This window comes from Melitaea cinxia, chromosome 5, assembly GCF_905220565.1.
Source record: "Melitaea cinxia chromosome 5, ilMelCinx1.1, whole genome shotgun sequence".
NCBI classification, from domain to species: domain Eukaryota; kingdom Metazoa; phylum Arthropoda; class Insecta; order Lepidoptera; family Nymphalidae; genus Melitaea; species Melitaea cinxia.
In genome coordinates, this window is record NC_059398.1 from 9,916,029 (window position 1) to 9,939,819 (window position 23,791).

Here is a 23,791-nt window from a genome sequence, read left to right on the forward strand (position 1 = left end):
TAGCGCGACGAGCGACTCGAGGACAGTCGCCACCCATTCTCGTTCCCCGTCATTCTTTAGTTGCGCACCGTACGACTAGTACTACGCTCGCTGCCACCGGACAAAAATGTTTTACGCTTCTTAGTGTGCTGAGGTTTCAAGTGAAGTGCTAGTGATTTTATACCCATACTTGTTACTCTAACTACAATAAACGACAAGAATTATGATGGCACCCGAGACAGTGGTGACTGTTGATCTCAACAAACAAACACAACAGCAGGCACCACCACCACAGCAGCAGCAAGGTGGTGCGCTTGACTGGATTAAAATCAATATAGATTATTTCAAATCACCACCCGGAATTTTGAAAGTTGTTCAGTTGGTAAGTAATTTTAAAAGATACAAACCGCTAATTTTACTTACCCGCGACGACTAATTATATCGAATTATCAAGTCGGTAAATGTGTGAACATGTCACCACCTTCTTAGCCGTTTGGTATTTCTATGAAGGCTTGTGTTTATTAATTTTTCCATGATGACGTGTGCAATTTCGTCGGTGTTAAAATTAAGGTAGATTTAATGAGATTAACGCTACCCAGAAGTCTTCTTGTTGTTATTGAGGTCAGTTATGGTTTTGCTTATGTTTTTATATTCGCTTTATATTGTAACATGTCCGAAAATGTTATAGTTTTGTTTGGCTACCTTAAAATGTTGAAAAGTTTGCGGAGGTGCTAGAACCCACTTCATCTGTACCTACTACCTACTACGCATAACATACCTTATAGGGTAATCTATGTTAACGATGGCGACATCTCGGTTATTTTGTATTAGTGATTGTACATGTACCTATCTATGTGTATCTTTAGATACGTGGTCCTTATAAATCGTTGTCATATTGTTCAGCTATTAGGGTAGAAGTTCAGTTAACTGTCAATTTTAGGCAAGTTTATTATTCCAAAGAAACCTTTTGCCCCATTTTCGTTTTACAGCCTTTAGATATTATGATCATCACTTACACAGTTTTTTATCTGTAACATTGAGTTAAATCATTGAGAAAAATTCTTTCAGTGTTAGATAGCCCATTTACAATAGGAGCTAAGCACTAATGAAGAATGTTTCAAAATCAGGGATTTTTTTACGAGTAACTATTCAACGCGGACGAAGTCGCGGGCAGTAGCTAGAGTTATTTAAGTCTATGGTAGTTTTATACCATAGCAACCTTTCATTTAATGCTTTGTAAGTGTATAACAATTTACAACTCCATCGCTCATCGTTTGTTTTCAGACATGTCACGTCTTAATATCGTTTTTGTAACGTAATACTGCAAGGTAATACAGCAAGGTAATACAGACATGTATGTATTGTATATATTTGTAATATATCTACAGACGTATTTTCTAATTATTCAAAACAAAAAGTATTAAAAACTTGTTTTCATTTCTCAAATTAGGAACGTCTGAGCCTACGCAACAAAATATTCGCTGATATCATTCGCTGACTCTACTTATATCCTTGCAACTATTACGTAGGCATTTGCGCTCATTCAACGTATCCTATATATTAAATCATCTCTACATTTAGTTTGGGTAAATGAATTTTACATACAGGGCGGCACTTCAAGTTATGAATCATATACGTGATAAAATACTTTAAGTTGACCTTGAACGGATTTAATAAACAGAAACATCACTTATTTTATTTAGCATTAAAATGACATATATTTGAATTTTGTTTAAACGTTTATATGTGTATACGAATGTTCTTGAATAATATTGGTGAGCAATAACACATTAAAAGGAATTTATCTAATTCATTAGTATTTCGGTTAATCACCACAATGATTACTGGGGTAGAGCGGAGCGTTGTGTTGGCATAAAAATAAGTAGAAACCGTTAAATGACTATTTGGTAGGTAATTATCTTTATTACGTCACTTTAAATGTTGTATAATTATATATTAAATAATGAATGTTATGTAATTGCATCGCTTTTATGAAATTATACTTTTATTTATGCTAATATTATTCTGTTTAAGATATTGTATATTTGAACGCAGTAATCTCAGGGCTATTTTTACAACTTTTGAAAGGTTAGTGAAATTTATTGTGTGTAACTTCGATTTTTTCGCTTCAGCCTATCACAGTCCGCTGCTGGACATAGGCCTCCCCAAGTTCATGCCAAACTTCCCGGCCTTTGTCATCTAGGGCCTACACAGGTCACTAGCCCACTACCACTTCAACTTGTTTGTTCTTCAAGCGATGTCGGTCACTTTCATTCTTTCGCGGATAGTATCATTCCTGATACTATTTTGGAGAGATACGCCAAGCATAGCCTGTTGAGTGACTGACTACTTGTAGACTAGTCTCTTTGTCATGTCAATATCTCGGCACCGTATGTCAAAACAGGCAGAATTTATTGCTTGAAAGCTTAGCTTCAAGCATAGCGGAATCTTCGAAGGAAAGACTCGGTGAAGACTGTCAAATGCCGCCCAGCCCAACCGAAGCTTCCCTAACTTTGATTTGAATATTTAAACTTTGTTTTGTATTTACAGTTAGTAAAATTTGAGTGTGACAAATAACAAAAAGTAAGTTGAAATAAAACATAAAAGCCACAACATTCAGAAAGTTAGAAATTACCTGTTACACCTATACTAACCAGTTTGTCATTTTATTGATGAGAACGAGGAAAAATATTTGTGGTTTGGATTGAAGCATAAGTTAAATTGTACTTAGTACAATTGATGTTACATTATAAGTATTCTATGTACGTTACGAAATATAGTAGTCACCTCCCATTTGGTCAACAAGATTGGTTAATTAGCCTCATACCATCACTATGTCGGAAATCATTGACCCCTGTTGACATTACCTTATTCATGTGACGTGGTCGCATACATAGATCCTGCAACTTGATATAGGTAGTAGATACATGGGGATGTGTAACGGAATTTCGATGATTTAAACGTCCTTACTTTACTTAGATTGACTATTCTTAAGATAAGCTGAAAATTTATTGTATTTATATTATGAACACATTTATTTATACATCATAGCGTAAAGTTTCATATAGTTTGTGTTTATAACCTTTTGTGATAAATATATGTATTTTGATGTAAAATTTGTATTTCAATTTTCACCAGCGGCAGCGTAATGTTCGAGATTAGCGCATTAGAAGAAGTAAACAAACAATGAAGCTCATAAAATAAAGTAAATAATATAAAATTCAAAATGAAATAGTACAATTAAATACTACAAAGTCATAGTAAGTTACTAAATCTTTTGTTACATAGCGATTTTAGTTCTATCGATTTAATGCTACACTGAAGTCGTAGATATTTCAAAGGGCACCTTAGAATGATGACTAACATTGAGGTTCAAGGATTCTGATTACATCGGAGCTATAAAAGTAAAGTCCTTGAGCTGTCGCATGTACGTACGTTCAAGTAACATTATCGGTCGATGCTACGAGTAGGGAAAGCGAACGATACCCAAAAATAAGTTGCTATGGTATAATGATTTACCTTGAGCAATGAGGATTACTGTTCATTCAGCATTGTTATTAGCTATGCAGCATTAAAATTTTAATCTTGTGTTTGTTTTGTGTAAGGCTTAAGATTTCAGAGTATTCTTAAGGCTTACATGTTTTACGTTTTATGTTTTTCAATCAGTGATGGTTTATCCAAGGTTTTTGCAACAGACGGACTTATTATAATTATTTATTTTTTGGCATCAATGCGTGTACAACTCACTGAACTTCTAAACTTTTTATTTATGGTTAAAGGGGTCCTTGGATATTTAAAGTTACTAATATTGAATTCGGTAAGTTTAACATCATCAATCTGTTTCTACGAATTTTTTTCAGGCCGTAAAATGATTTTCGAGAACGCTAATCCTTAACATTTATTGTCTTTATGTCAATCTTCATCAATAAATTTTGGGTATTTTCACTAAAGATTTATTATAATTAATTCGGCAAATTAAAAAGAAATATATATTTGTCCCGTTTGATTGGAGCACACAGTTGAAATATTTCGATATATACTCGTAGTATAGTTTATAAAATCAAGAATATCAAAATGTTATTAGCGTCATTTCCTTAAAATAGTTTTGTCGTGAGTCTACACAGATTAATTAAATTAACATTTACGTATTTTGTTACATGTTTTGGTATAAGACCGCAGATATTAATACTTTATATCTAAAAGTAAACCGGTAACACAGCTCGCTGTGGTAATATTGATATTTTACCTCAATTAGAGATTAGTAGGTAGGTACGTTAATTCTCTTATTATTAGTCTCAAATACGTTCTCATGCCTTGCAAAAGGCTACGATTGTGTCAGTTCAAGCTTATCAAAAATACTTTGATGATAACATCAACACGAATCCTTGAATACATGTTTTAATTGTGCCATTAAAATTCGTCTTAAATTGGTATTCTAAAAAAATTGTGTTCCTAAATAATTAAAGTTTGTTTTTACTGTGCAATGTTTTTTTGTGCATTACGAATTTAAAAGTTACCGTAATATCGAAATTTGCACTTGTAGCATTTATATGAGAGAAGCATTGGGTGAAAGCTGATGTAGAAATGAAAGTAGTTCTGGCGTTATCGCATAGTTCTGTCGACGAGCGATGTTGCTTCGCCCATGTCTGTGGCGGCGAGACAACCTGTTGTTTTCTCATCATTTCATTTATTTGATTGATCAGTACACAAATGTACACTAACCAGTTTACAGATTAAAACCGTATCAAAAAGTAATCGAGACAGAGAGATCAAAACATCTAAATTAATATTGATACCTACGTTTTTTTATCAAGTCCCACAACTGCGATTAAAAAGGTATTTCGATATGGGTTAAACGTATCCAGACTGAAGTTGGATGTGAGATAGTATTGTTTTCACGAATTACAAAACTTAGCTTGTGTTGTAACTTAAGGTACACCTATTGTGTAGCGTATTTGCGAAACTGTTAAAGACGAGAATATACGTAACGGTTAAACAAAGAGGGCATATTATTTTAATTTAGAATGAAAAGAGAAACTGTTTATTTTTAACCGACTTCAAAAAAGGAGGAGGTTACTCAATTCGACCGTATATATATATATATATATTATTTATGTTCGGGGATAACATCGTCGTTAATGAACCGATTTTGATAATTCTTTTTTTGTTTGAAAGGACATATTCCAAGTGTGGTACTATGATAAGGAAACCAGGATCTGATGATGGAATCCCAGAGAAATCGAGGGAAACCCTCGAAAATCGTAGTGACGAATAGTGCGTTTGTTAATTTTTTCGTCTACTTAGGTTGTATTACTTGTCGATGTAATTAAAGTAGTTTTTTTGTTTGCGAGCAAACATTATTATTTAAAAACAGTTTAAAGAAAAAAGGTCTAAGCTGTGGGATTTTATATACTGACTGTACTGTGTAGTGTACTTTTGAAATTTTGAATTCCTTATACCTATGAGATATTTTAGCATAAGATCAGTTGTGGCGTATTTACTTAAAATAATTATTTAAATATCGCTCATGATCGTAACTTTTTGATATCTATTGAGTGATCTTAATATTTAATTTCATTGCGGTCAGTATCGTGTCCATAACACGGATGACCTTGTCATATGTCTAACAATCGATACTAAGTCTCGAGTCGTATATTTGTTTCAAACGAATTCAGTAATAAAATACATGACTATTTTTATCTTAGTATTCACACGGATTACCTGCCGCTGATTCATTATTACCTACTTGTTTAATTTCATTAGAATTTGATATTACTATCTCTTCAGGGAAGGACATCGATGAACTAACTTATTATTGATTAATCTTAATGCTGACTAATCGATTGTTATGAGCAATAAAAAACAATTTTGCGAATATAATGATGTACATGTAATGAAAATATAGTACAAAGTATTACGTTCTTTATAATTTTATCTCGTTTCTACACGATGTTACGTACTTATTACGCGAATATCTAAATTGTAAATAGTTCGAGCAAATTAAACAGATCGCGGATTCTAAAAACAAAACTATATAACAATGATTCGTGGTCGAAAATCATCGGTGTATGCCTATTGCCAACATTATGTCATGCCTTTTTATTAGCGTTTACTGCCGGTTATATTTATTCGCTGCTACAGTAACAGTGTGTTATTTTTGGAGGACGCACTCTTATTATTCTCTTCTTATATTAGTTTAACGAAACACACAAGAAATCGGGTCATGGGATTCGGGTTATTTATCTTTATGAAAATTGTGCAAAATAAATTAAAAACGAAGAAAAATCGATAGTAGACTACACGTATGAAATAAAAATCATCCTATTCTATTTTGCATATGATGACGAATTTGAATTTCACATAACATTAAACTGATGTCGTGATTGTTGTAGATACCTACTAAAAGGAATTATGCTATAGACACCGTAACAGCAACAACTCACAACGTCGCCTTTGACCTCTTAACTCCCATCTCATTTGCTTTATTAAGCTACTTCCTTCGCATACTTGTCCAATTAGAGGACAGGCAAAGGATTTTATAAGTTTAATTCGTTTTAAAATACATACCTTGGTCTGTTGTAGATTCAACAAAATAAAATATTTTATTTCAATATAGACGCGTTGGCGCAACGGTCACAGCACTGGTTTGTGGCTGTTGCGCTGGCGGTTGCGGGTTCGATCCCCACACATGATAAGCATTTTTATTGGCCATACAGATGTTTACCGATGTTATTAGGTTCATAGTAGGAAATATCGGCATTGTAACAGCGTGGTGGATTAAGCTCTGATCCTTCTCATACATGGGGAAAGAGGCTTATAATGGCAGTGGGATATTACAGGCTGAAGCGTAAGCGTAATTCAGTATTTATTCTTAAGTGAGAAGGGACAAAGTGCACGTACAGAAAAAAACAATCTTGAAAGTATCGTTAAGTAGATTTGGAACTTATACTCTGGCCAGAGCTCCTGGGAAGAGTAACGCGTTTGCGTTGCTTCTGGTGTTGCAGGTGTGTGTCTATAAGCTACGGTAATGTCTTACTATCAGGTGAGCCGTACGCTGTATGCCGACCAACTAGCACAATAATAAAAAAAACAAAGTTGGTAATTCACAAATATACACATTAAACAACATAATTCAGCGTTGAATTGTTTTGAAGTTTTCTGGTTCCATTTTTCTTTATAATTCACAGTTTCTCTATAATTGTATTATTATCATTTGTTAGGTAGTCATGTCTATGGTTTAATTTATGGTTAATAATAAAAAAAGAAATAAAGATTTCCTTCCTTCCATCTATGGCTTCAACTACAGTGAACACGTCTTTCATTAAACCCTTTCCCATATTAAGTATTTATATAATTAATAAATACCAAGAACATTACACATTTATCAAAAGCTTGGAGTATACAATTATTAAGGTTCATATCTAAACTACATTGATAAAATAAAAATCGTGTGCTTTAACCCTAGATCACTAATCTTCGTCGAAACGACGACGCGGATTTGAAAAAAGTGCTATAAATTTTGAGTGCGTCGTCGTACGCATTCTAGATTCCGGCTAATCTCAGTCGACCTACAGCTCGCGCGGCACACGGGTGTATTTTTGTGTAGGAGCCCTGTGTCCGCCATTCCAGCCACCATGAGTCGTCGAATCGACGAAGGTTAGTATTAACGTTATTCTTGCAGTATTATTATTCATTCTTTTTTGGTGCTATAATTATTTTGGTGTTTTGTAAACATTGTACTTAATTTGCCTACATTGAAGTAAGGACCTACATTATTTTTATTTGAATATATTTTTATTTTAGATACGATTCGTCAGCTGTTATTAGATAATAATAGTGACGAAGAAAACGGCTCTGAGAGTGAGAAAGAAGACCACCTTGACGCTGATTCAGCTTACGAAACAGATGGTGAGGAAGAAATTTGTTTTGTAACAAAACAACCACCTTCAACTGAAGACATCCAGGCAAAGTTCATCTTGATCAATTGAAGACTCGTGAGCTAGTACTTCAAATCAGTCACACGAATTAATTATTACACCAACAAGTAATATTATTCGTGGAAAAGGTAAACACAAATGGTCATCAGTGAAACAGATTTCATGAAGCCGAACAGCATCAAAAAATATTGTTCGACGGTCGTAACGAACTATTTAGATCCGCTTTCTTGCTTTTTATTTTTTGTAACTGATAGTATAATTGATTTAAATGTAGCCCATGCCAGGAACCAGTAGTTCTATTTCTACACACGAGACTGATCAAAAAAAAGATTCAGTTAGTCTTAATATCGCCGAAAAAAGAAAAAATTGTGCAATTTGCCCCTCCACAAGGCGAAGAATGACGAAGAGTTATTGCACCAAGTGCAATAAATCCTTGTGTGGTGAACACAAACTTAGCATTTGTCACAAATGTATTAATTATTAGTTTTTTTCTATAATGTTTCTTTATTTTGTTGATTTTACTACTTAATTTTGATATTTTAAGATATTTTTAAGTCTTTGTTTTTTTTAGTTAATAAAATTTAAGCATTTAAAAAAACAAAAATTTACAAATGCGTAAAAAATCCGGTCTCAGTTAAAATAGTGTCAAAGTAATTATAATGTAATTTTAGTAAATAAAAAACTTATAAACATGATCACAAATGATTATTGTAATAAATAAGTAAAACAGATATGAATATTTTATTCCATAAACCCTTAGAAGCCTCCCTTTTATACGGCGTACTCGCAACGACGAAGGTTAGTAATAAGCGTTGTAAAATAAGGTTAGTGATCTAGGGTTAAAAAGGTTTTTGACCATACGACTGGAGTAAAACTTACTAAACGTAACTCTCTCTCTATCTTCAATAAATTATACATATTTCCCTCTCAACTTCCGTTCGCGTCGCCTGATTACACTTTTCGTAACGCTCTCGTCACGCATTCACCAGCTTACTCCTCAAATCAAGCGTGCGTAAAGAAGTTTTTTCAATAAACCTTTAAAAATGTTAATATAATGTGTATGTGTGCGTTAGAATGTTTCATTAAATTAACAAAAAAAAAAATTGTAACTATATGTTCATATCACGCGATCCTGTGGCAATCGTCTTGCATGTATTAGGTAACATTTAAGTTAAAAATGCTCCATTACTGTGCAAGAAAGGTTATAAGGCTTAGCATAAGTAAAGTTATATACTTACTTAGAAAATCGTATTCTTATACGATTAATATCACGCTTGTTAAACATTCTTACATCCTTATAACCTTTCAAACAATCACATACATGAATATTGTTACATTTATTGTCGCTCTAGTTATAACATAATTTACAGTTTTTCATAAACCGAACATCATATTACGAGTACCTACTCTGTACCAGCATGTACCTAGTAGTTTGTAGGTCTTATACTATACCATTGTACGAGTACATCTTGTATGTGTATGCAAAATAACAAATTCTTATTACAATTTTAATAGGTAAAATGAAAAGACTTGAAACGGCTATCGACTGACAAATTTTTTAATTTTTATCTTTCATAACGCGATTTCATATCGCGTCGAACCTATCTCTTAGAAAAATATCATGCAATAAAAAACAAATAGAAAGGAAGTACACGTAGGCAGATAACATATTTATAAATACATGGCGGCATGTGGTGATTTGGCGTGAGCAAGTATAACTAGAATTTTATTAATATAAAAAAAATTGCAGTTTCAAGATTGCATTACGCAATTCCGGCATGCGTGTACCCCGAACGGTCATAAATTGCTACTTTAATGCCAATTCTCAGTTATATTGCTAATAATTGTGTTATTTCTTCACGCCAATCCAGTTAACGTTTGGTAAACTAGTTCTAATTTCCTAGAGCTAGTGCACTGAATGGGAAGGTGTGTGGAAGAAGTAAGGTGTGTGGTAACGGGAAGTGCATAGTGATGGCCCGCTGCGGTCGTTGACATGTAATCCCTATTTGTTAACGCTAGAGAAATCGTTTCTGCATCTATTTGCTTATGGCAATGGGTCTTGCAATTATGCCTTATAATAAAAGCTGTTTCTTTATTTAAATTAACTATTAATTATCATGTGAAACATTCTGAATTTTTGATTGATAAGGAGAATAATGTGATAAATCACCACTAGATGCTACTAAAATAAATTTAATATTTATGTTTAATATAAAACCATGGAAAATGTTTTTATTATGTAGCTGTGAAAGTAAAAATTTGTATTCCTTTTTTGTAATGTATTAAACTATAAAATGTACAACATGCATATACATTAAAATGTTATCGTTTTTATCAGTGTGCACGGAAGTATGGTTGTTGAACAATCGACGTTTTTCGGGTGCGTCGGCAAACGTAGGTACTCACTGACCCAAATGTTACCTCACAATATTTTCACTTTATGCGTTTGTACATTACTTGTAATATTCGCGGCGCTTGTAATGATTCTAAGTGTTTTTATACTATACTTTGTTTTTGCTGATTATACCTAATATTTTATTTGGTAACAACGCCTCCTTAGGTACAAGATTTTAGTGTAGTCAGAAAATAAAAGATTCATTATACCTAGAATACAAAATGTTTCAATAATTCAACAGTTTATCTTATGTTAGTTGAATACCTATGTTTTGTTGTTAAAAGTTACAATGTTCTGCACGTGACATTAAGGCAAGCTCAGTTTTAATGCCTGTGACTGCTGCACCGGTAAAAACCGCTGTAAAACCTTCCATTATTATACAGTTATCTTTGTGTATATAGATCACAAGTGATGACAATGACATTTTGTGACACCAGAGCAGTGACTTCTATACTTGCATTAAGAAAAGTTGTGATTGACATTATCATTAGAAAGTAATTGAATTAAAGTTTTGTACATAATATAATACATAAATTTACTTACCACTAGATGACCCTAACGGATTTAGTTGCGTTATATTTTGATATTTATTAGATTGGATGGAGTTTAAGGATATTGATGTAATGTTTAGATATTTAGTCTCACTTTAACGAAAGCTACCTATAGGGTTATTTTGTGTTTGTAAATCAAAGTACTATGAATTCTTATGATTAACGGTTTCGAGTAAATAAACGAACAAACTCTTCTATTTTACTATGCACATAGTTTTTTTTTTGTCATTTAGTCAGTTAATGGCATAACACTTGAATATTAATACATAGAGTACTTACGTTTGAAGTAGATAGCTGGTATATTGTTGAACGTTGCAATGTGTGCGTAAATAGTTTGTATGAAGGTTGAGTCAGTGTATATTGTTTAGCAATTACTTCGCACTATCTTGGTAGTCAAAGTGCCAAGTTTTTTTGGAGCTATATGTCATATGTAAACAGAAATCGAAGTTGTATAATTTCATAATATAATTAGATAGGTAATATTTGTAGTCTTGATTAGAATTATACTAAATATTAATGTATATTTATTATTTAAATCCGTTTTACATATCGTTTATATAATATTAATAAGCAAGTTTAAAACAGAATAATATACTTTATAAAAGAGATAAATTGATGATCACAAATCCTCCATTACAAAACGGACGTGAATAAGAGATTAAATATGATCGTTCGTCATTTTATATACTTTTTGATAAGATACCTATCGTAATATTAACTATTAGCGATAAAACACAAACGAAAATAGAATATTACAAGACTTCAATTCAATTGAACAAATCTTTTAGCAAATAAAATTGAGTCTGCAGAATTAAGGACACGATTTGTATGTTAGTGTACCTACTACATTCGGAAATCCGGCCACGATTTATTATTAAGAGCAAAACTTTGACGTGTAAAAGCGTTGATGGTCAGTGGTCCCATTGATAGAAGTCGAATGGCGGTCGTGTTCCATACGTATGCATGGCGGCGTAGGTACGCCACTTTCACCAGCAGACGGCACGTCACACGTGACATCGATTTTTGTTCTCATTTCATTTAACATCATGAAAGTTTCGACTCTCACGTACATTTTATTTTTATGTTAAGTAAAATTTGGATATTGTAGGAAACATGGTGTAAATTTATAACGTTATAGTATGGTGGTAAATAAGTGTTCAAATCTTTTATCAGTAATTTTTGACTCTGAATAGTCTGAATAGAAATATATCGTTATAGATATCTTATACCTATTTTATCTTCTAACATACACAAACGCTTGTCTATTCCTACGTTAAGCAACTTATGCTTGTGTTATAGGTAACAGCCGGCTGATATAGCTAAATACTCTTTTTTTATAAATATACATAGAAATATTACATATATAAATATATAAATACAAATATTACACCCAGACTCAGTTGGGAATCGACCCCGCCACCCGCGGATCAGAAAACAGGGCACTACAAACGGCGCAAACGAGATTTCGAGTTTTATGTTTTAAATTCAATCGCAAATTAAATTCTAAAACTTTTCCTTGTGTTACTAGATACGAAATAGTTGTTAGCAAAATATAAACACGAAACACAACTTTATAGTATCAAATGAAATTAAATCGATATTGATATATATGTATATTATTTATCATAGTATTGATAATATAAGTTTCATATAATTATTAACTAATCGCTTATTGATAGCTGGGCTAATTTTTGATAATAGCTTAAAAACGATTGTAAGATTTTTTTTTCGAACAACACCTGTTTATGAGTATTGCGACAGCTAATCGTGCAGGGGAGCGGTGAAGCGGGCGCGGACGCAGTTAATATGAAACCGGTTTGAGTGTGAGGCGGCGGGAGGCTTCGGACACCGTTGCCCTAGTGGTACTAACGTATTACCGCTACATATTTCTACTAAACTTCGATTACAGTCAATTCATTGTAGAAAAACGACTATGTAATGTTTATAAATAGTAGTTCTCGTTATACTTTCAAGACTATTAATCACAAATCTTAGTGTAATAAAATAGTATTACCTGCAGTTTTTATAAAAGAAAAGCATAGTATTTTTCTCCTAATAAAAAAAAAATGAATTTGATAATTGATTAGGCTATCGTTGTGACATTAGCTGTTATCGGGGGCACGGTAGTGCCCCCACCAAGACGAGCCAAAAAAAAAAAAACGAAAAGCACTACCTATCTTTTCTCGAAGCGCTTCGTCGTTTTTTTGAACCCTCATAACTTGGGTTTGGATTGTACTAGATAAACAAAATTCTCGGGATATGATGTCAATAGTGGACTTATTAAACATATAAAGTTTCAGTTGCATAGCTCTTATACCTACTTTAAATTTTATTGATATCTAAAAAACCCCGATTTCGTCACTCACTGATGATCATCAAAATTCTTAGAGTACTTTCTGAAGCCCCAGAAAGCTGAAATTTGGTATGTAAGCTAGTATCTAGTACACAAACAACAAAAAATTCTAAAACTTGGAACTTTTACCCCCCAACCCCTTAAACTAGGGGATGTAAGTTTGTATGAGACTTCCGCAAATTTTGATGCTAGAGGTCTGAAAATTGATATAGGGACTCCTTGTTACTCCTTGTTATAAATAATAATAATAAAATACATAAAAAATAAAAATTGGTTATTAGTTTATGTCGGAAATTTACATTTTGTAATTTTGGTATTTAAGTTTTGGCGGAGGTCACCGTTTGCATATCAGTTCAACATAAAATCAAAAACAGCGTGCTTAAACCAAATAAAATTGATTGATAAAGATTGGATGATATTTATGGTATAAAATGTGTCGGAGGTAAAATGCAGCTATAATATTGTCATAAGCAACTTACAAAAAGAAGTGAAATCCCACCAAAAACATTTTCATGTAAAATGTTGCCAAGACGAGATCATATGGCTCGCACTGTCAAAAAGTTATCAGATCTCATGTAGAGCCAAGATTCTAACTCTACACGCCATAACTCTACAAGCCCTAACTTCACAAACCTTAGTATTATGTTTTAATGTCTGATGAAAATATGTAGTAATGTTTTTCTTAACAGAAACTCAAGAGTTGTAAATTTTACTTATCCGATATAATATGAAGTTAAGAAAAATAATTATTGATGTCTAGAGAGAGGAGGTAATAAAATTGATTCATATTAATTGTTATCGCTTGTAATGCTTTCTTTCTAACACCGCCATTATTTAGAAGCATCAAGCTACCATTAAGCGATAGCTTTTTTATTACTAAATAAGTAAATAGTAATAAACGTACCTATTTACTTACTTATAGAATTAAACATAAACGAATTCCCTGAGCTTGCTATGGTGAATAATTAAAATATAACCTTAGTGTAGGTTATAGGTACTTTAGCTAAATATAATCAAGTGCGTGACAATATATTTCGCGATGACAATCTAGTAATACGACTAATAAATTAGAAATTAAAAAGAGTATAATTGAATAAAGGGTTATAACTCTGGTCTAGACATAAGAATAAATAACTATAATGTAATGATTAATGAACGAGCACTTACTAATATTAACAACTAATTAAGTATGTTCCAAAACGATTTCGCCATTGGCTCTTCACGATTTCGATTAAAATGTATGAGAAATATTTTGACTTTTGACATGATGGCACTGATCGAAGATTTGTCATTGCGATACCAACAGTGACACCTCTAAGGTGCTAAATGCTTTAAATTGAAACTTTTATTACTTTACTTTACTCTTATTACTTTACAGCAACCATGGTCACGGGAGGACCATGACCATGGTTGATGTAAAGTATCTGAAACGTCGGGCATTAAAAAAACTTAATAAAGTGCGATAAAATCCGAAAAAGTAGTTTCATTATAATAAGTGAAATTCGCGTATCCATTTATAGTTTTTAGTTAATGTCTGATGTTGTTTTATGTGATGCGAACAAAGCCACTTAAATCAAACAACTATTACTGTGTACTGGCGAATATAAAATATGGTACCTCATTTAATTTGGTTAAGGAATTTTTAAAGAAAACATGTATGCAAGTCGTTTTAGTCATTAGTGCATTTTTGTTCTTTTTTAACCGACTTCCAAAAAAGGAGGAGGTTCTCAATTCGACTGTATTTTTTTTTTAATGTATGTTACATCAGAACTTTTGACCGGGTAGACCGATTTCGACAAATTTTATTTTCATCGAAAGGTGGTGTGTGCCAATTGGTCTCATTTAAATTTATTTGAGATCTAACAACTACTTTTCGAGTTATATCTAATAATGCGTTTTTACTTGACGCTTCTTTCGTCGACCTACGTTGTATTATACCGCATAACTTTCTACTGGATGTACCGATTTTGATAATTCTTTTTTTGTTGGAAAGGGGATATCCCTAGTTTGGGACCGCGATAAGGAAACCAGGATCTGATGATGGGATCCCAGAGAAATCGAGGGAAACTCTCGAAAATCCGTAATAACTTTTTACTGGGTGTACCGATTTTGATAATTTTTAATTTAATCGAAAGCTGATGTTTATCATGTGGTCACATTTAAATTTTATCGAGATCTGATAACTACTTTTTGAGTAATCTTTGATAACGCGTAGTTGCTTGACTATTTTTTTGTCGATCTACGTTGTATTACTTGTCGATGTAATTGAAGTCGGTTTTTTTTTCGTTTGCGAGCAAACACAATTATTCTTTCTTTTATAAAATATAAGAATTTGATAAAAATATTATATGTGCCATATGCCAATCGAGCAAAGAACTAAATTTTTTCCTAAAACTTATTTTATAATATTTCAGATTTTAGGCATATTGTGTATGTCATTGGGAACTCCGTGGGCGTCTGCGTGGTACGTGTTCGTGGCCGTTACCGCTTTCATAACCACGCTCTTGTGGAGCTTCGTCTATCTGCTCAGCATCCGTGAGGCTCTTAAGATACCCATTAACTGGGTACTATCAGTGAGTATCTTAAAACCCGATACCATTTTTTGCTGCTAGAAACATACATAATATACATAATTTGCTAACAAAATGCAAACAAACTCCACAACAATATGGTAACTAAGAAAATAATTAACAGTTATTTGTTATACTTTACGATCGTACTTTCGATTAATATACAAATAAAGAAAAATAATTAAATGTAACACAGTTAACAATGATCCATTATACCATTCCATAAATTGGTTTTTTAATTGCTTATGAGTAAAGTAAAAACGTTTAAATACGATAAACAAAGACAAAAGTTTTTAATGTTTTAACACTTTTCTCCATTTTCCTCTAGTTTTTGTCACTAATAACTGGTTAGGATTATGAATAATATGAAGACTTGACTGCCAGAAGTAATCTCCAAAATAAAAATCTATACGAATACACATTTAACCAGATCTGATATAAAATCATTTCAGTTATGGGTAAATTAACGCCTAAATTTAACGTGTAATGACAGATCTTCGCTCAACCGAAAAGGCAATAACCGTATCAGTTCAATATAGGTAATTATAGGTACAGTCATGCTGACTATTAATCTATCAAATTGTTATCTGGTAAATATTTATATTTTCTTTTCACACTTGCCATTATGTTTCAAGACGACTGTTGTGCTTGCGGTCGTGGGTTCGATCCCCACTCATGACAAACACTTGTATAGGATCTGTGTGTGTTTCCGGACCCCCGACACAGGTGAAAATCTTACTGGGGACCGTTGAGTGTGCAGCGATTTTTTATTTCTTTTTCAGATTTCATGTATTTGTAGAAATAATATTAACAATTCGTCTTACAAACATAAATTATAAATTAGCAATTTGCTCTGTGTCTCATATTCAGTATGGACAATCACAAGGTTGGTGTGGAGACTGTATTGACATTTTTGGACTTCGGAAATTATGTTAATAGTTCTTTAGATTTTGATATTTTAGATTTTGATATGTGATGGATTAGTGGACATCGTGAATAGTAACTTATTGGCAACGAAAGTGTGTGATTTGCACCTATTGATATTAGGTCCTTTTATTTTTTAGTGGTTACTTACTTGGTTCATTCTTAACTCAATATTTGTTTTTTTAGAAAGGACACGTTCATGATTCTTTCATACAGACAACACGAGACAGACTGTCTTATATGACGGTACATAAATATTGAGTTTTTCACTTACATTTCGTTTAATTAATATTATATATTTTTAAGGTCTTATTATTTATTAAAAAGTGTAAAAATAATTATAATTTATAAAACATTTTATTTTTAGGAGTTAATCAGCACAAGCTTCGAGACGTTGTTCTACCTCATAGCATTCATAGTCATGTTTACGTCGCTCTACGGTAACTACGGACGTAACGTAGCGGCTGCTGTAAGTCTCATTTATTTTAACTAACATAATATTTTCTCTGTGTATTTACTAGAATGAAATGTTGAACTGGATACGTAAAAACATAAAAATGTTTATTTTCTCGTCGTTTGTCCTCGAATTCATAAGACGAATCGCACCACGATTCTTACTTGTCGAGTCTTTGAATAATTGAAATTGATTTGATGTTGATAAAAAAACTTTTTTATAAAGTCAATATCATAATTGTGATAGGATAGTAAGCGTACGTAGGTATATATGTAATAATTTGTTTAATACTTCACAATCAAACAGGTTTTTATGTGCTTAAGAAGCTTTAGGTCCTATCCTTATTCTAAGGTATCTTCCAAATCTTCGCCTTTAAACATTATTCTAAAATGATTTGTAACGTAAAAATAAAACGGTCTAGAAATTTCTTTGATTAGGCGATCAAAAAACAAATAAAAATATTCTTTGAGTCAAATGATTAATAGAAATTAAAGTTCGTAAATATTTAAATTTAATGTTCCAGGTTTTTGGTATATTCAATACCCTTGCTTACGCAGCCAGTTCGTACTTCCTGTTCCAAGAGCATAGAAGCAACACACTGGCAGCGGCAGCGTGAGGACTCACCCCCGCGTCGTAGAAACTGAAGACCAATATTTGTTATTAATTTTATTTTACAGAAATCTTTATTGTCTATTGTACAGTCGTTTGATTGTGACAAAGTTTATTTGACGAGTTTTAATAAACATAATATTGTATGTATCTAATTATTGACAAAATAAATTTTTTACATATTATTAAACTTTAAAACTAGGATATTTTGATATTATTTAAATTGTAACTAAATTGAAAGGCCATAGATAGTTTGAGATCTTTTAATAAAAACTATAATTATTCTAATTAAATTTATTTCATTTTGTTTAAAAAAAAAATCATATTCATTTTATAAAGAGTGGGTGGATATTGAATCATAGTATTAGATGGGTTATGTATGCGGATATATCTTTTACATTATTATATACTAAGATTTTTCAAATATCAATTGTAGGTTTTACGTATAAATTATAATCGGTGTACACTGTTCTTTAAAAATCAATCTACGGGCACTTTGCACAGCTACGTATTCTTATCTTACCTATTGTTCAATATGACCATAATTATTTCATTTATATTATAACTAGTCGAATCTATGTTGTAATTATTATAAACTCGAATAATTACAAGATTCTTTTCAATATGATTGATTGATATTAAGATCTAAAATCAGTCGGTGACTAACGGTTGTGACATTTTTAAAATCTAAAAATAAATTCGAAATGAAAGTTATGTCAAATATTTAAAACAGCGTTATTTTCTGTTTATGGTGCAAATTAGACATTATATCGTAGTATTATACATCTAATATTATTTTTATACATCTACTGTTTCTAGCATCAAACAGATGTGTCAATTGTTGTTAAGTTATGAAACATAAGATTTCATACCTAAGTACCTAATATTAGAATGTGAGGGTTATTATTTACACACTAGCTTAATTTAACTAATATGTAAAGAGTTAATAAAACACGTGTTAACATAAACGTTTGAATTATTTTATTTCTAAAACATATTTTTTTTTTTATTTTAGAATATAAAATAAAACAATTAGTAGTTACTACTTATAAAATTGTGGTGTAAAATACATAATTTAAACACAAAATATTTTATTTTTACTCATGTTTTAAGCACAGCTAGAAAATAAATTTAATTTCAAATTGGTGAAGCAAATTTGCACTTCCTTGGTCTTACGGAGCCCAAATTGTTTGATGGTTGAGTTCACTTCCTATTCTTCAAAGAACACGTTATTTTAACGTTTTTTCAAATTAAGGAAGTGAAACATAACAATGGGAATGACAGTGATTCTCAGTTTTTATCGTAATGTAGATTATAAATGAAACGCATAAGTTATATTTTTATTGCATTTCAAGTTAGGTCTTTAATTACATCCCCCAACCGAACCCCCTAACCCAGAGAAACTGTCCCCAGATATTTAATTTATTATTTTTTTTCGAAAGGATAAAAAATGGCTTGAATAAATAATTACACAAAAAGTTTCAGTTAGGAAAAATCATAGAGATTCCAGAGGGAAAATTCAATTAAAAGAAAGCCTAGGCAACAGATTTTTTTTATACAAGGAGAAAATTACAGAGAAAAAATTTAAATTAATTTATTATCTGTTTATTCATAATATCGCTCTTAAAAATATAAGCAAGATTGGCGCGACCTCATGCGTTTTGCCCATAGTCGCCACGCTGGGCAGACGGGTTTTGGTGACCGCAGGGCTGACTTTGTCGTACCGAAGACGCTGTTGCCCATTTTCGGCCTGTGTATTTCAAAGCCAGCATTTGGATTGTTATCCCGCCATCGGTCGGCTTTTTAAGTTCCATGGGTGGTAGTGGAACTGTGTTATCCCTTAGTCGCCTCTTACGAAGCCCACGGGATTAGAGAGTTAATAATTACTTATTCAATAGAAAACCTAATGAATGTAGGTACAATTGACATAAATTGGAAAATAAAATTGGTACTTGCTGATCTTACTATAAATTCACACTTTTTGCTCAGGTGGTTGTTCATTCGATTCCGTTCTTAAGCTATATAGGTATAATACATATTATATATTTACATAAGTAAATATATATACGTATACGTACGTATATATGTACGTATATTAGGTACATTTATTACAAATATGTATCTGTATCATCTGGCTGTTACCTAAAACAGGCATTAATTTTTTTACCTAAGGAACAGAAGACCGTGTGTGTATTTAAAATATATTTCTAATTAATTTTATATACAAATAAAATTAAAAAAAAAGCTTTTGGATTGAAACATCACGTACTATAACGAAACGTTACAATTCTCTTGTGATAACCCTGATAGGTAAAAATATTATTTGTCTAAACTATTTTAAATATTGACCTCATCAGAAAAATCATCTGTGCTCTCCTACTAAATACTAGGCAAATATTTTTCGAATAGTTCGTTTTACAAAACCAAACAGCTCGTGACCACGATGGATGCAAATTCGCCAGAACGTCGAGAAAACAACAGGTACGTATTTAAATTACACATTTAGTAGTATTATTATAACATACAAAACATTAAACGTATGAACATACGAAATATGCAACATAATATTTGTATGTACTTACTTCGTGTTTCGCTGGTCTATACCTATTTGCATTGAAACATGCATGAAAAATTCAGACAGAATCTATTTCAATTTGCAACATTGATACTTTTTTTACTTAAAAAGTATTATTTTATTTATAGTCACTTTTTTGCAAATTGATGCTATAAGATCAGGGATGGCGAACCAATGGCACGCGTGTCACAAGTAGCACGTTTGAAAATTTTGATGGCACGCACAAAAACATTTTTTTCAAGTTATCTTTTTTGATAGAAATGAATTAAAAATTATTAATATACACATAATTTATAATTTATCATATAAATTTGTAGTACTGAATACCTATTTTAGTATGTTAACTAGAATCGTCAAATGATACATTTTATTATTAAAGTGTCCAGTTTCGCCTTCTAATGTTAAAAAATATAGTATATCTATAGTATAGATGACTTAAGTCGTGAAACTACGTATCAATGCAAAAAAAAGTCGGTGATAGATCTTAACGAAAGAGCAGAGGATGACCAAGGGCCATGGAAAGACAATTAAAAAAATCTATTTTTAACTTAATTTTAGGTTGCTTGAATTTTGTTTTTAATATGGATGTAAAAATCGGATGAGATGGTAGGGCACAGCAGGGAATTTTATGCTTAAAATCAAAAATAATTAATTAAAGAAATAGTCATTAAAATCGGTTCATTCAGTAAAAAGTTATGTGTTTATAATACAACGTAGGTCGACGAAAAAATGTCTCATAACTTACACATAAATCTAATACAGTCTTCCTCCTTTTTTGAAGTCGGTTAATAAGCTAATGACGCTCATGTTGATATTACCTACTAAAAAAGTTAAATCCGTATAATAAAAACGATGTTTTTCTTTCTTTCATGAGATAATGATAAAAACGGGGTTTTTTAAAAAAAAAAAAAACTATTAGGTATACATTCAAAATATATTTTAAGAAAATATAATAAAAGCTGAAATATTGTTTTTTCAAATCATATTTGGTATCTCAAGAAAAAGTCAAGAACTCTTGAAAATTTAAAGTCTAGTGAACTTTAGTGCCATATTTTATTGTCATCAGCTGATGTTGAATGTGTAGTTTTAAGAATAATTTGTATTTAAGCTTTACTTTATTTATGTAAATAACATGTACTTTATTAACTTTTGGTTCAAATAAAGCTATTTTTACTATCAAGGTGTTATTATTTTTTATATGCATACAACGTCAGTCGAGTGTTACGCACGCGCGATACAACAAGTGAGTCAGAACTCAGACCCTCTGTCATTACAGTCGGCCGCAAGCGCTCTACTTTGTTGCTGCTCGTAATCTGCATTTTCGTTTTCATTTGTGATATTTTTCGTTTGCAAAAAAGACGTAAGTAATTTGAAATAATATATTTATTACTTTAATTTGATCTTTTACTACATCCCAGTGATAAAATAATATTTATTAATATAAATAACACACCTCTATTGACATACGTCTCTTCATTTGGATGTTGTTACAAATGTTGTAACTCTGTGTATTGTTAAATAATGAATATTTTTTACTTATTTATTAATTACAAGCGATGTCGTTCGCGTTTACAAGTTTTGACTTTGTCCCCTCTTCCAAAGGACTACTGAATTTTACGATATAAAGTAGTGTCTTAACTTGTGGTGCGGACTGTAATCATGCCAAGATTGATTCATAGTAATTTATTATGATAGGATGCGGCCCGATCAGACAGATAGAGATTAGAGATAGACAAAAATTAAAGGATTGCAGTTTGGGATTCGGGACCCTTGACCGGCAGCTTACTAATAAAATGGTTTATATCTATTTCGCTTGAATAATTGCTAATAAATTTATTTCTTACAATAAACCTACCAATAAACTAACCTACAAAAATTGGATTAAACTGTGGTCATGTTTATAATTAGCCAAGTGCTGGTACTGATAAAAACTTACTTCAGTAATTCAATTCGATTTAAACATGAAATACACACACGTATTTGAGATATGTTAATGCATAGACGTGTGTAATTTAATCTTCTCCATTCAGAAATAGATAATTCTATATTATTATTTTCTATTATTTTATAACTTTTCTATAGAAAAGTTAGATTTTTAAGATGCTGTCAAGCTGTCACGCTAGCAACAGTAGCTATCTACTGTTTGCTAAATATGAAAATATATAATTCATTATTTTATAAAAAATACTTAAGTAATATATTACTTTTAGTTGTTCTTAATGCTTTATGTGGGGATTTATAAAACTGAGCAAAGAATTTATATATTCGCCACAGCAGGCGGCCTCGGCATACAAACTTTACGGCCGCCAACACGGCGACCTAGACGTCCGTTTTCAGAGATGAGACATCTTATTACGAAATAGCTATGGAGGAAATTTAATGGAGAAACTAGACCGCTTTATTTCATAGAAGAAATGTTAATAGTTAGTCTCAAATAGATTTCGACACTCGAAAGTTTATAAGTATTTCCATTTTTTATATTTTTTCAATTAAAAATCCTGAGTGGCTGACTGACTTATTAATTTATTATCACCCAGTGAAAATTAAAGAAGGCAAGGGAAAAATATACATGTAACTGGTTCATAAATTTTTATTTTTAAATATTAAGTTATCGCTTATTAATTATTCCGACGACATTCGATGTTTACTTCATTAAAGTATTCGATATAAATGACCTCAGTTATTACATGGTGTGCCCCAATTCTGCAGTTCTTTTATAACTATAAATCACATTTATTATGAAATATAATTCTTGTATTGTACTACTTATTTCAGTTGTAGTTCAACATGTCACACACAGTCACGATCTCGAGGACAACTACTACCACATCTGGAAGTGCCCTGTTCATTAATACCGGCTACCTCGGCAGCACACCAGGACTACTGAAACTTGCACAGCTGGTATGTTGTTATTAAACTTAACATTTGATAATTAATAAAAAGGATTTACTAATTAGCTAAGGTAGAAATAAACGCTATTCAAGTTGGTAATTACTAATTCAAGCATGGTCATAATATAATAACATATTTATCGTATGATTAGTCGATATCTTATATGTCCTGGGTTCAATAACCGTTTCTTATCTTCTACAACGATGATCAGTTCAGTTTATTTATATTAAGTTCGAATAAAGTAATCGTTGCTGTGTTAAGCTTTTTGTATAATTAACTTTTTGTTCACGTCTTACTAAATACTATTTATTAAAAACAAATGAACAAGTGGCCTACCTTAGGAACAGACGTCCGTGTCTGTATGTGCAACATATTTATTAATTTCAAATGTTCTCTGTTCGAGCTTTTGTCTTCTTAGTTTCAGTTATTAAGTTTTTGTTATATATTTGAAGACATGCAAAGCTTTAATTTAAAAGCTAAATTCTTCGGCTTTTGAATACCAATTACGGCCTATAGCTATATAATTAGGCTAGGCTGTTTAATTATCAAAAA

The 23,791-nt window shown here is 31.7% G+C and overlaps 2 protein-coding genes and 1 long non-coding RNA gene across 3 annotated transcripts in view; 2 read left to right on the top strand and 1 right to left on the bottom strand.

The window, feature by feature from the left end:
* On the top strand, window positions 1-18,740 carry LOC123653562 (CKLF-like MARVEL transmembrane domain-containing protein 4). Its single transcript, XM_045589556.1, has 4 exons — window positions 1-361; window positions 15,630-15,788; window positions 17,077-17,178; window positions 17,687-18,740. Exons 1-4 carry the CDS (start codon window positions 203-205, stop codon window positions 17,777-17,779), a joined length of 513 nt encoding a protein of 170 aa, XP_045445512.1. The 5' UTR covers window positions 1-202; the 3' UTR covers window positions 17,780-18,740.
* Window positions 2,712-23,791, bottom strand: part of LOC123653565 — a 24,544-nt gene continuing 3,464 nt past the window's right edge. The window contains exons 2-3 of the long non-coding RNA XR_006743121.1: window positions 19,998-20,017; window positions 2,712-2,737 (exon numbers count right to left, since the gene is read on the bottom strand). This is a non-coding gene — a long non-coding RNA (uncharacterized LOC123653565). The remainder of the gene's footprint in view (window positions 2,738-19,997; window positions 20,018-23,791) is intronic.
* Window positions 23,016-23,791, top strand: part of LOC123653564 — a 7,839-nt gene continuing 7,063 nt past the window's right edge. The window contains exon 1 of the mRNA XM_045589557.1: window positions 23,016-23,248. Coding sequence (XP_045445513.1) covers window positions 23,135-23,248 — 114 coding nt within the window. The 5' untranslated portion in view covers window positions 23,016-23,134. The remainder of the gene's footprint in view (window positions 23,249-23,791) is intronic.